Source organism: Pleurodeles waltl, chromosome 6, assembly GCF_031143425.1.
Source record: "Pleurodeles waltl isolate 20211129_DDA chromosome 6, aPleWal1.hap1.20221129, whole genome shotgun sequence".
Classification (NCBI taxonomy): domain Eukaryota; kingdom Metazoa; phylum Chordata; class Amphibia; order Caudata; family Salamandridae; genus Pleurodeles; species Pleurodeles waltl.
The window spans coordinates 1,535,549,454-1,535,564,163 of NC_090445.1; the positions used below are offsets into that span (position 1 = coordinate 1,535,549,454).

The 14,710-nt window shown below is 45.0% G+C and overlaps 1 protein-coding gene across 1 annotated transcript in view; it reads right to left on the reverse strand.

Moving 5' to 3' along the window:
* Window positions 1-6,911: 6,911 nt before the first annotated feature.
* PLEKHN1 (pleckstrin homology domain containing N1) overlaps window positions 6,912-14,710 on the reverse strand; it is a 74,911-nt gene continuing 67,112 nt past the window's right edge. The window contains exons 13-16 of the mRNA XM_069241119.1: window positions 14,552-14,698; window positions 11,273-11,452; window positions 10,405-10,453; window positions 6,912-9,320 (exon numbers count right to left, since the gene is read on the reverse strand). Of these exons, the coding sequence (XP_069097220.1) occupies window positions 9,097-9,320; window positions 10,405-10,453; window positions 11,273-11,452; window positions 14,552-14,698 (600 nt within the window). The 3' untranslated portion in view covers window positions 6,912-9,096. The remainder of the gene's footprint in view (window positions 9,321-10,404; window positions 10,454-11,272; window positions 11,453-14,551; window positions 14,699-14,710) is intronic.

A 14,710-nucleotide genomic window follows, 5' to 3' on the forward strand; every position in this document is an offset into this window, starting at 1 on the left:
TTTACGTGAACTTAGCAGCAAGTTGTAGGTAGCCATGTTCTGGGATTTCAGGAACCATACCAAAAGTGATGGGAGGCAGCTTGCAATAAGTCTAACCACTGCCAATCGCTCGAGGTAGCACTCCAAATCACCATGCCACCTGAGTTTGGAGTCTGCCATATTCAAATCAGTCTTGCGCCTCTTCCCCATGGAACCACTAAGTCAGGTTCTTCTTGAACAAGAACACAAGCAACCCAGGACCGTTTTTGCCATAGTTATGGGCTCATTAGCGAGGTACAGCTTGGTTTCAGTGACACAGTGAGTATGGGACCCACATCTGGGCATATCCATACCACCTGAGGCGGTAAATGAAACACACAAATAAGTGATGGGAGGTGCTTGCAATAAGTCTAACCACTGGCAATCGCTCTGGGTAGCACTCCAACCCATCATTCTTTTGCTCACCATGCTACCTCAGTATGGACACAGCCATATGCTAATCAGTCTTGACCCCCTTCTTCATGGGAACAGTCAAGCCCGAACCACTAAGCCAGGTCTTCCTTGAACCAAAACAGAAGCATCCCCGAACCAGTTTGTCCTAGTTATGGGCTCATCTGCTGTGTACAGCTTGGTTCCAGTGACCCAGTGCGCATGGGACCCACATGTGGGCGACTGCCAGTAGTTAGACAAATCACAAGCATTCCTTCCATCACCTTTTGTGTATTTCATGTGGGTCCTGTGCTCACTGCACCACTAGAATCAAGCTACACATGGCTCTTCAGCCCTTGTCAGGGCAAAGCCAGGCCTGGTTTGCTTATATTCTGATCCAGGCAAGACTTGGCTTGGCAGTTCGGGCTGCATTGTTCCCATGAGGAGCAGGGTCAAGGCTGATTTGCATATAGCTGGGTCCAAACTGAGGTGGCAGGGTAAGCAAAAGAACAATGGGTTGGGATTCTACCCCCAGCGATTGTCAGTGGTTAGAAAAATTGCAAGCATTCCTCCCACAACCTTTTGTGTGCTTTATGTACTGCCCTAAGTGGCAAGGGTAGGCCAAGACGTGGGTCCCAAACTCATTGTGTCACTGGGATCAAGTTATACCTGGCTGATGAGTCCTTATCACGGTGAGACCGGTCCTAGTTTGCTTCTATTTTGGTTTAAAGAGGGTTAGACTGTTCTTATGAGAAGCAGGGTTAAGGCTGATTTGCATTTAGCTGGGTCCAAAATAAGATGGCATGGTGAGCAAAAGAACACATGGGTGTTACCCTAAACAATTGCCAGTGGTTAGACACATTGTAAGCATTCCTCTCATCACCTTTTGTGTGTTTCATGTCCTGCCCTAAGGAATCAAGTTATACTTGGTTGATGAGCCATTATCAGTGTGAAACCAGTCCTAGGTTGCTTATATTCCAGTTCAGGGAGGATCTGGCTTGGCAGTTCGATCTGGACTGTTCCCATAAGGAGATGGGCAAGGTTGATTTGCATATAGCTGGGTCCAAGATGTGGTGGCACGGTGAGTAAATGAACAATAGGTTGGGATGCTACCCCGAGTGATTGCCTGTGGTTAGACAAATTGCAAGCATTCCTCCCACCACCTTTTGTGGGTTTTATGTACTGCACTAAGTGGCAAGGGTATGCCCAGCCATGGGTCCCATACTCAAGCTATACCTGTCCGATGAGACCTTATTGGGGGCAAAACTGGTCCTAGGTTGTTTGCATTTCAGTTCAGGGAGGACCTGGCTTGGAAGTTCAATCTGGCCTGTTCCCAAGAGCAAGGGCAAAACTGATTTGCAAACAGCTGGGTCCAAACTGAGGTGGCTTGGCAAGCAAAAGAATGATTGGCTGGGATGCTACCTTGAGTGAATGCCAGTGGTTAGACAAATTGCAAGCATTCCACCTGTCACCTTTTGTGTGCTTCCTGTACCACCCTAAGTGGAAAGGGTATGCTAGACATGGGTCCTGGGCTCACTGTGCCACTGGAATCAAGCTATACCTGGTTGATGAACCCTTATCAGGAGAAAACCGGCCCTAGGTTACATGTATCCTGTTTCAGGGAGGACCTGGCCTGGAAGGTCCGGCTGGACTGTTCCCATGAGGATCAGGGCCAAGGATGTTTTCCATTTAGCTGGGTCCAAACTGAGGTGGCAGGGTGAGCAAAATAATGATGAGTGATTAGACAAATTGCAAGCACTCCTACCAGCATCTTTTGGGGTGGCTCGGGCTCGACTGTTACCATGAGGAGCAGGGTCAAGGCTGATTCGCATATAGCTGGGTCCAAACTGAGGTGGCATACTGAGCATAAAAATGGGTGAAGATACTACTCAGAGCGATTGCCAATGGTTAAACAAATTGCAAGCATTTCACCCATCATCTTTTCAGTGTTCTAGGGTTTCAGGAGCCAAATCAAAAATGTAGTGCCCTGAAGTTTGGCTGACAATAATGATGCTTGAGGAGATCTTGGCACCGGAGTAGCATTTTGTGATGGCGAATGGACATTCCCAGGAGTGCCTAACATAGCTGCCGTGCCTAGGTGGGACCAATGAGGATTAGCCTCATTGGTGCTTGTTGCATCTTCCTAAGTACATACAGAATGACTAGTAGTCAGGGAATAGCATAAGTAAATGTTCCTGCGCATTTGGTCAATAGAGCACTGCGCATGGATTGTGGGTTTGGGTGCCTGAAAGCTTTGGCATTTTGCATACTTGCATGTGGTTATTGTTACCTCAAATGATAGTACTTTGAACTGATCTTCATGAGATTCTGGATTACTAGAGGGCCCACCCCTTAGGTCATTGGGTGCAAGTTCCATCAACACCTGTTCTGAATGATGGCTCAGGAGAGCCTCAGTGGTACATACTATAATGTGGCCACTGCCTATCCTCGGTGCACAATGGTATTTTTTTCTCTGAAAAGCCTTATAGGCCAGACAGATAGGCTTTTTGTGGTCACTCGGGAGGCAGAGTTTGCAGTCCTGATATTGGTCCGACCACAGGGCTTGTCATTACAGTGAGGGCAATATTTAAAAAGTTGGCTCTTCATAGCCTCCCCATACATAAGGCATTCTCTTACAACCTTATTATGGGATAGATCAGTTTGATTCGACTCAGAAACTTTCAATGGCAGCACAAGGTCCTTGCGGGTTGAAAGTGCATTTCAGTGTGTTAGAATACAGGATTACAGCTTCTCTGTGATAGCACTGGAACACCCAAACATACATCAGAACACAATGGTGGGAAAAATGACAATCTAAGGTGGAGTCTGTGTCCTGGTGCACTGTGGATTTTGGAGGAGGTGTCACGAGTCACCTGAAAATCAAAAATTCTTCTCCGAAAAACAACTTGCAATGTCCATACCACAAAATACCTGGCAGAAGTGCACAGTGTGGGATCTACCGAAGCACATGATGCAAACACAAACTTATTAAATAAGCCAATGTCTAACTCCATTCACCAATAGAAGGTTAAGACTCTGCACACCCTCTAATTACCTACTGTTAAGATGACAGCAATGGCACTGTGGCAGGCAAACCTTAGCCATCTTTTACTCCACTTAAGTCTTTTATTTGACTGCTAAACTCATCTTGAACAAGGAAAATTTTGTTCAAATCTTCCTAAACCTGAGAGTCCCCTTCTGGTTATGCAAGAAGCAAGAATTTAAAATGTAGTGCCTCCCTTACAAGGCAACTCACTGAAAAATCCTGCCTTATTTAGGTAAGCTACTTACTACCTCAGAGGTCATTTTTAACTGGAAAATCCAAAATTCAAAGCACTCTAAGCAAAGCAATCATTCCTCGGCACAGTAAACAACCAATGGTACTCCCCTCTCCCTGAGGTAAGTAGTCAACACATATCTCCTCTACAAACCTGCTAAAATATCTTTGCTAATGGTAGACTAGAATGGATTTGTGCATGGTGGCTGAGAAGGTCACATACAAGAATAGGGGGTGCCCAAGGAAATTTTACCAGATTTCAGGTCCCTGGATAAAAGTCTATGAACTGGAACCGATGATGGAGGGGGGACCCCTATGATCCAGGTTCTCCCTCAGGCTTCCCAGTTGCCTCCCACCCCATCTGACGGGATCTATGTATCTGGACGTGTTCCTGTACCTGTATGTGGAATCCTTGTGCTAATACTGCTGCATCTTCTCCCCTGTAGTGTATGTATTGTGTTGGGTGTGAGTTTGCAGCCGTTTACTGTTTATCAAAGAAAATAAAATACAAATATTTATAAAATATATATATATATATATATATATATATATATATATATATATCTTTGCTATTTACATTACAATCAATGCTTTCTTTTGAAGTTCTCAGACCTCCTTTATATATATCCCTCCTATTCAGATGTTACCACTTTCTTTATTTAAATATTATATGTAATCGTTCTTGTTCTTTCTAAATCACTCTAATATTTCTTGGTGCAATAGCGCCTCCAGGTCACACCATAGTCCACCCCTATTTACATTGCTTTTATTGGTGCCAACACTGGTCAAGTCTTCTCTCTTCCTTAATCTGCTGGTGATCCAGCCTGTGGCATGTTAGGCCCCGAATCAGGTGACATCTTTTAGGTCTGGCTACAGATAGATTAAGGCCCAAATTTAAGGATAGCCTTGCGCTATTTAACGCCACATTAGCATAATTTTTCTGATACTAATGTGGCTTTAGATTGCCAAAAACACTGTGCTATATTTAGAAAGTGGTGCAATGCATGCATTGCGCCACTTTGCTACCCTTTGCGCCACATTATGAATGCGCAATGCATTATGTACGCAAAGGGGGCATTCCGGCGCAAGGAGACCCGCAAAAATGGCACAATGAAATCTACAAGATTTGATTGCGCCATCTTTAGTGTCATTTTTAACACCTGCTGAAAGCAGGCATTAAAAGGACGCACCCATTGAAATCAATGGGCCTCCTTGCACTTGCTCCACTAGCGTCATCATTTTTTACACTAGTGGAACAAAATGCCACAATAGCGTCAAAAACGTTCACGCTATTGTTCCTATATCTTAAATACAGCGCACATATGGTGGCGCTAGAAGGGGGCAAATAAAAGTGGCACTGCATTGGATGCAGCACCACTTTTCTTAAATTCAGCCCTAATTCTTTTTAGAAGTACTAGAAGAAATAGAGAGAGAGGGTTTTATTTTCCTCAGCAGTGGCTGTGGTTGGGATGCTTGGCCTGCTTTAAATAAACCTGTGCCATTCTGTGTTCATTTCTTTAATTTGATGTCAGCATGTTGTTGGGCTTACAACCTTTTTTGGTCACAGAGTAAAGCTGTGTGCTTACCGAAGCTTTATAAGAGACTAACTCCTTGTCAAAACTACTGTGCAATAATGTGCTGAAGATCCTTATAAGTGTACGACTTACAGCGCAAAGTTGTATCTTCTGACTCCTTTTCATAACACCCTTCGTTGAGGTTACATGTTAACTCAGCTAACGCAGTCAGTGCAGCGATGTGGCCCTTCTTGCAGTTTCCATCCTGTTACAGTGAAGGATGCTGCTTCACAAAGGGGTTTTCTTTCCATGACAGGTGGGGGCGACACACACAGACACCACCTATTGCAGATCACTTCCCCTAACTAAAAGGCAGGGCTGTTTGCTTTGCGAAAACTTGTTTTCTCTTTCTATTCTATACATAATCAGAGGCTCAAACTTATACACTTCTTTCTGGTTACCCCCTAAGAGTATGCCCTCCCACCCGCCGCCCCCGCCCCCGCAGGCAGGTGAGCATGGAGGCGGGAGGGAGGCGAGAGGCTGGTGGCAGACATCCAACGTCGCCTTGGGAAAGTGGGCTCCTAGGCCCGAGCAACTGGCATGTGTCCCAGTTTCATGTGTGACATCTTCAGCCAGTCCTGGCAATTTATTCAGCGGCACTTGGATTCTGGAACTTGTAACTTCAGTTTTCCGATGATAAATGGGGAATTAAAATCCACAACGTGAAAGATATAGTTGATAAAAGCTCAAGGCTGCCTGAGGATGTCACAGGCGACACAGGTCCAATTATGCGCCTCTCCCAGGCCAACATATGGCCCCTAATTAGTCTCGCCAGAATTGTTACCTCTGTGTAAGGTCCTGTATGACGCCATGTTATTAGGAGCACGGATTTGCAGTCCTGGGCTTTGTAAACAACACGATGCGTTATGAGAACTGCAGTCTTTCTTCAGTTCAACTGAAGTAACACGCCTGAAGACGATGGTTTGAAAAAGTCAAGTAATGAAACATGGGGACATATTTAAGTAAAGTGGCGCAGCACCAAGTGCAATGCCACTTTCCTGGCACCCCCTACCACCACCATGTGAGCGCCGTATCTAAGATACAGCGCACCATGGCGCAGGGTAGTGGGCAGTAGCATCATTTCTATTGATGTTAGTGAGGTACTTTGCAGGAGTAGCGCCAAAATATTGATGCTACTCCTGCAGAATATATAGGGGATCATTATAAATGGAAACACCCTTTTAACCTTTTCTCTGAGCAGGTGTTACAAATGCCGTAAAAAATGCTATTTTTTCGTCCCCTTAACGGGTGAATGCCCCATTTGCATACATTATGCCTGGCACAAGCATAATGTAGCACAAAGGGTGTTGAGCCACTTTCTAAATATGGCGGGAGGATTTTGGCCTCATTGTGCCACATTAGTGTAAAAAAATGACACTAATGTGGCACTAGGGGCTTATAAATATGCCCCATGGTGTCCCTGCTGGCACAGAATCCTCTGGTACCTTTACCTCTGTGTCACTGGTGGCCAGACAAACGTGCTATCTTTTTTAAGGTTGGTGCCGCCACCAGCATGTTTGATAACACCCTCCACCCTTCTTGGATGCAGATCAGATGGGCACTGCTTGCCGATGGAAAATGCATGACTGAAGAATCACAACCCTTATTTTCAAAATGTATTTAAAGTAAAAAAAAATACAAGAACAAATTGGTGAGAAGCAAAACTGTTGTTTTATGCCTTACTGCTATAAAATTAAATATACCAAATTTATTCAAATATCATACACCTTAAATACAATAAAGCATTAAGTTATTTTGACTGTAAACACGGCCCTTCCAACAGTTAAAAGTCCACAGTAGTTATGTGCACGAAGCAATATTTTAAAAAATACAGTTTCTAACAAAGAACAACGATGACCTTTGACTTGTCAGGGTCCAAGGCACCGAGCTAAGGTCAGGCATGACCTCAGCTGTTAGGATTTGGCCACCTGTGAACGACATGAGCCCAGATTTCACGCACTGGGCGCTCACGAATAGTGCAGTTGTGCTTTCGCCTGCAACAATACAGGGCTGGAAGGTTTTGGCAGGCTCTGTTGAGGAGGGTTTCAGAGAAGGAACGGAAGCCGAGGCGGCCAGCATTGGAAGGCACTCGCAGAGCTGAGCAAGGAATACTGCAGTACAATCAGCAAAGGGTTTTTTGGAGCAAGATTGGGGCGTCACCCGCAGCGCTATATATGGCATCTCATACTAAAATGGCGGGGGTTTCTTCGGGTAAAGAATGGTGGAATTGGCCACCTGAGTGCAAAGCCAGGAGTGACCTATTTCATTCATGCAGAGCGGCTATCCAGATCATTCAGTCCGCGTGTTCACCTTGCAATGGCATTCAGGGAACTGTAGTCTTCATTTTATAATGTGTTAACCAGTAACGTAGCAATGATGCTACGGGCCCCGTTGCAAGCAAGACAGATGGCACTTTTCTTTAGTAAAATACTGAAATTATCAGGGCTCAATGGGACCCTCAGGGCTCTTCGCCACGGTGCACTAATGGTGGCTACGTCCCTGGCGTTAACAAGACTTACATTTCCAAAGCTCTGCTTTTGCCTGAAGCATGCAATAAATATTATAGGTGCAATGCCTGATGGTTCTGTGGCTACCTTACTCCATGTCAACTCAGACACCGCTTCCAATCCCGGGCTTTTAAAATACAAATCACGTGTCGTATGTTGGTCTAATGGAGATGCCAACATTACAACGCCCAGAATGGGTTAGGTTGTAAAATGAAAACCAATAACTCGAAACATTGTCAGTGACAAAATGGAATGAGTTGATCGCCACACACTGGGACTAAATACACACACAATTTAAGCACATGGAGAGTTGAATGCACCCGGATGCACTGCTCTAGAACACACATTGTGCATAGCGCCTGTCACTCACAGCTGCTCCCGACCTCCACAGCTGCCCAAAGGGGTCAATGGCTGTTTCAATCAAAGCATCATTATCCTGATGTCCACGGCTGTCACAGTCCTCCACCCCACCATGCGCAGCTGGCACCTTCCACCGTAGGGCTGCACTTTCCACAGCCGCATCTGTTGTCCCTGGCTGCTGCTCTCCAAGACTGCCACTGCTGCCCATGGCTTCTCCTGTTCGTGGCCTCTGTTGATGTGCCCTGATGGCCACACTCGCCTGGGATGCTCCTAATGGCTGACACCACTGTCCAGAAAAGCCACCTCTATCGCCACCATCAATGGATGTCTCATTGTCCACAGCTGGCACCTTCCATCATAGGGCTAAACTTTCCACAGCAGCGTCTAGTGTCTGCGGCTCCCTCTGTTGTCCATGGCTGCTGCTCTCCAAGGCTGCCACTACTGCCCATGGCTTCTCCTGTTCATGGCCACTATCAGTGTCCCCTGCTGGCCATACTCGCCTGGGAGGCTCCTACTGTCCATGGCCGACACCACCATCAATGGATGTCTCCACTGTCTACAGATGGCACTGGTGTCCTCGGATGCCACCGTTGCCCATGATTGCCCTGACCAGCAAAGGATCCCCTTTTTCTGCCACTGTGGCAAACTGTCACTTCATTTTATTTAAAGGATATCCATCATGCCCACCCATTTGATTCAATGCTTATCTGCCATGCTTGCTACCCTCGTGGGGGCTTCAACAGATTTAGCATTGATTTGATTTGGATTTTTTTTTCTTCTGATATGGGTGACTATTTTTGCGACCTCTTCATTGTCAATCACTAGAATCTCTCAACAAGAGTCAGTGTCCCTGAGTGCCGAACCCCAGTGGGAACAAAGCTACCGTAAACCATAGCAAGCAATTGTTCGGTCGACCATGTGTTTTTCAGCCCTGCACACATACTGACAGGACATTCCAGCCCAGTGGGCTCTACGCCCAGTGATTCACCATCACTTTGGTCCTGTTCTCCTGCCCAGGTAGATGATTTGACCTCCTTTTTGGGCCCGGAGATAAACGAGTGATATGTGGCTCAGTATCCCACACGTTGTCGTAGGTGAAATCACTGTCGTAAGTGCTGTCGCTGTGTAAGCCTTGAAGCTGAGCATACTCGTGTTCTAACAACACCGGCCGTGGGCTGCAGTCGGAAGACAAACCTGTGGAAAACAAATTCACAGATATATTTATTTCGGGGAGACAAGCGAGGGTGAACAGTTCTATAGCCCTTATGTCTTCTTTTCTATCTAAAGATGTGAAGGACATCTCACTAACATAAGTTCTTGGGTCAATAAAGGTGGGATGTGCCTTTCATGGGCCTGCTCCTCAAACACATTCTAAGACCCTTAACCAGCTGTTTTGTCAATCATAAATCCACTTCCTGGTTGAAGAGGCAGCCGGAAGCCATTGCTTGCCTTAGAACCTCCCTGAAATAGACAGAAATATTGACAATTAGATGTTTTGCGATCCATTTCAATATTTCTGTTTACTTCTGGGACATTTGTGGTAATTGTAACACTTTCAGGGAGATTTACAATAACCAGAAATATTTTTTTACCGAGATCCCATGTTTTCTTAGGGTTGAGGCTGTCACGATGGAGGACACCATTTACCAAGTAGGGGAGTCCCACTGGAGCCATTTAGCCTAGATTTGGTTTACCTGGCAGAGCGAGGTCTCAGCACCATGGCGCTGGCTGCATGCCTGCTCACTTCATTGCTGCATGAGAGAACCCTGTGAGAGCCAAGCTTGTGAGATAAGTGCAAATCTAAGGTCTCCTGATCTTGGACAATTCGGTACATGTTATTCAGGTTGAACGACTCAAAAGAGAGCATTGCATGTCAAGGAACAGGGCATTTGTACCTTGTACCGATATTGCTATGTCTGCAGCTGAAGGCAGCTTCAAAGGTCTATATGTTGGAACAAAATGTTCCGGCTCCTCCCATCTGGAGTTGCTCACTTCCAACCAATCAAGGTCACATCGCAATGGTCGGCGTTTGATACCAATATCTGACGCTTCTCAGCACTATACCCCAAAAACAGTAGGTTTCATCCATAGAATCAGTTGTGTCTGTCTAGAAGAACTAATCTACATTGTCATCCCTGAGTTATGCAAAGCCATACCCTGATCTACTCTTGCCTGCCACCCACCTGTAGCTACTAAATAGTCAGTTTCCTATCTCTACCTCCAGTCTCACCCCAAATGAAACACCTTTTCAACAGACACCCTTTAGTTAAATCCTCACCTGGCTTATTCCAACGTGGGAAAGGCACAGCATCCTGAGAGGAGGAGTCCTGCAGAAATAAAAACATATTAAGCTACAGTTATAAATATGCTATGTATAGTAACAATCTGTGCAAAATCAAACCTTAAAACCAATCATCTGACCTAAGGGCCTGTATCCACAGAGGGCTTGCGCTGCTAAGTCTTGAACCTGTAAGATCTGTACCACCTTAGGAACAGCTGTAGCGGAGGAGGCCTGAGCCTGTATGATTTTGGCCCCCGGCAGTATACCACGTTTTGCACTTTAAGAGGCTTTTTAAGGTCTGTTTAGCCCCCAGGACAACTATAATGTTTGAGCTGTGAGAATTGTTTCCATGAATAGCTTTGCTACCTGAAACCTGAACTACCAGGACCATGGATCCCAAGAGACCTCTCTCCTGTATGAAGGTTGAGTGGGAGAGATATTAGATAGAGCATAACTCTGCTTAGGCTGCAGCCTGTAAAGTCCAGATAACTCTCCTGAGTTAGGCCTGAATAAGTAACATTCCTATAACCCCGGAGATCGCCCCATTGTCTGTGGATCACCTTCATGATAAGTGCAATGCAGTGCTTTAAATGGGCCAGTACTGTCCAGTACTGAGTACCAGCACTTTTTTCTTTTGAGCGGGAAAGTACCGGCACATCTCAAGAAAAACGTAATACTTTTAATTGGAGAGTACCGGCACGTCTCAGAAACAAGCAGGTACTCTAGCACAGAGTACCTGCACTTTATTTTTTCCATTTCAAGCACTGGTGAAATGACTTTAATTATGTCAGAAAAGATTAAAACGCTAATAACGAGTGGTCACACATACTGAAATATGTATTCACCATAAACAAGTGAGTCCTACCTGTAGCGAGACGTGTGGTTCGCTGTTCCGATGAGGTACTGATGTCTCTGGACGTGAGCTCTCGAACTGAGGGTAAGAGAATTTTCTATGCAGAGCTTGATGAGAGGCGGGAAGTACAGGGAAAGGCTTCAGCCCCGGTGTTGTCTTCTCGCTTGAAGTCTGGCTCTGATTTTTTACAGTCTGTAGTAAGTAAAGGATGTTAAAAAAAATGAAAATAAGACACAAAGCCTGTTTACAAACAGTAGGGACGTTGTACAGGAAATCTGCTTACAAACTGTAAAGATATTGGACAAGCAAACTGTTTACAGACACCACATTTATAAGACACAGAATAGCTTACAGTCAGTAGAAATGAAGGGCAGGTGCTTACAAACAGGAAACGTATATGACAGCCAACAGATTACAACAACTAGTGATTTAAAATAGCACAATATTGTACAAACTGTGAGGGCACAGAGAAGTGAAACAGCTTAGAAACAGGGCAGCTACAGAGTAGAGTGAGGCTTACAAATTGTTGGGATCTGTGGAGACGGGTCACCTTACAGTTAGGAGGGCTATGGGGCAAGGAGCAGCTTACAAGCTGTAGGCACAAGGGACACGGAAATAGCTCACAAAAGACAGAGAAATAGCCTGCAAACTACAGATGTATGGGCACAGAAACAACTTGCAAAAAGTAAGGATATAGGAAAGGGAAACTGTGTAAAAATAGAGTTATAGGACCTAGCAACAACTTACAAACAGTAGCAATATGGGACAGGATAAACACTTATATATTGCAGGTATACAGAAGAGTAAATGATTTACAAACAGTAGGAACACGGGCAGGTAAACAGTGCACAAACAGTAGAGTCATAGGACTTGGAAACGCATTAAAATAGAAGGGATTTATGGAAGGGAAACAACTTACACACAATATGGCTATGGGATAATGAAATCGCTTGCACCACGTATGTATGACAAGGAAAAAGCTTGCAGACAATAGATGTACAGTAAATGGAAACATCTCACAAGCAGTAGAGGTATAGGGAGGGAAACAGCTCACAAATAGTAAATGTTTAGGGCTTGGAACAACTCACAAACATTTATAGTGTGGGGGCAGCAAATGGCTTACAAACAGTAAACAAGTAGGACATGAAACAGCTAAAAACAGTAAGGATACAGAAGAGGGAAATACCTTGCAAACTGTAAATATACAGGACAAGGAACAACTTATAAACAGCAAGGACACAGTAGAGGGAAATGCCTTGCAAAGTGTCAATATACAGGACATGGAACAGCTTATAAACAGTAAAGATGCAGAAGAGGGTAATACCTTACAAACTGTAAACATACAGGACAAGGAACAGCTTATAAACAGTAAAGATGCAGAAGAGGGAAATACCTTACAAACAGTAAACGTACAGGACAAGTAACAGCTCGCAAACAGTAAGGATATAGGAGAGGGGGAAAGCTTACAATCAGCAGGTGGGCTCAACTTCAAACTATTCAGTAAGGATAAAAGTAATAAAATCGGACAGTAAACTGTGTACAAACATTAACATAACATCAGTTACTGTTTACAATTACAATTTACAATTTCGAACAGTAACAACAGAAACTGCTATTGCGTACCAGCTGCAGGGATGCAGCAAGTGAAAAAGCTTGCTAACAAGTTACTGGACTTATATGAAGGTCTGCTACCAACAAAGTGAAGGTATTTTCGGTGCTACATGAGCGTCTAGGGTATTCTGCTGTGGGCTTTGTGAGTGTCTGCTGGGGCTCAGTGAGGGTCAGCTTGGTTTATGCTTGAATCTGTTGAGAACTTAATGAGGGTCGGTTAAGAGCTGTTTGAGGGTCTTTGGGCATTATACAAAGGAATATTGTGGCTAATTAAGGGTATCTTGGGAACTATGTGAGTGCATATAGGGCTTATGTGAGGTTATCTCGCTATATAAGGTTATGTTGAGGCTATGAGGTCATCTTGCTGCTCCATTGGACACTAAGGGGCATATTTATGAGAGGGTTGCGTCATGTTTGCACCATGCAAAGTGGTACATGCGTGACGAAAACCTCTAAGTCAGATTTTTGAAGATATAGAAAGACACTCTGCATGGCTTTGAGTGTCTCCAAAAAATCTGGAGTAATGCAACGCAGTGTAAATCAATGAGTTGCATTACTCTGCCCTGGAAAGGCTTTCCATGTGCTTGCATGGGTGTTTCCATGAAACTCCCAGGGTTTTTGACGCATTCCCAGATTTACAAGAACTCGTAAACCTATGAATGTGTCAAAAAGATACACATCCCCAATAGAGGCATAACGAGGAGAAATATCTTTATTTATCCTGCTTTCTTCCTCTTTCTATGTGTGTTGCATTCTGCAGCACATATAGATAGAGGAATATGCCTCTCAGGATTGTTTTTGTGCAGGTGTTCCTTCCTGCACAAAAACAATCCTGCATGCAGCGCAGGTACCCTTGCAGCATGCTGAAAGGGTGCAAGCGTTAGCGCTAGGCAACCCATTGTGCGCCAGTGCATGGAGCAAAGCAAGGAATGCGCTGTATGCCTTAAATATGATGCATTCCTGCACTTTTCCGGTGATGCAGTGTAGCGCAGCAAGATGACTTACTGCTCTGCACTATGCCACTTTCTCATAAAATATGCCCCTAAGTGAGGCCATCTTGGTGAATAAGTGGTGCTTTCTTGTCGATTAGGTGAGGGTATCTTGGGGGCTATGGTAGGAACTAATGGGCCAACAATGAGAGTCTCGGATGGTCTGTCAGTGAGGCAATGCTTGTGGTTATGTGAACGCATGTTGGGGGTTCTTGTGGATGTCCTGGCTGACAACTGAGGGGCGGATTTACTTGGAAGTCATGCAACGCAGCATGACAACTTTCTGCGCTGCATTGTGTGATAGGGAGAGAGCAGAAATTGCCATATCTACTAAGATATAGCGCCTTCCTGCTCTCTCTGTGCTGGCGCATTGACTGCAGCCTAGCCTCAACCCAGGCATTCTTGCACTATGGCAACACAAGGGCTTTGTAAATCTGGGCCTGAGTCTCTTGTGTGCTTTTTATTGGTCGTTTGAGGGGTATATGAGTTTCACTAGGCAGCTATTTTAGAGCACATTCAGTACTATATTGATGTTGACGAATATGCATGCTATCATGGGAGATTGCAGAGAGCTTTGTGAAGGTATATGGATGGTAAGGGATAGTCTGCTAGGAACAGTGTGAGGGTATGATGAGGCTGTCCAGGGTCTTTGTGGATCTAAATCAGTGTGTTATGGCGAATAAAACCTTACCTCATCCAGGAATCTAGGGTAGGACGGCTGGGCATTTGGTGTGTAGGGGTCTGCGTACAGGGGGGACTTGGGCAGCGGCGGGAGCTGTTTCTCAGAGATGCTGGAAGTAGTGGAGTTCTGACTCTCTGCCTGGCTCCACCGCTTCACCTGTAAGGTAAA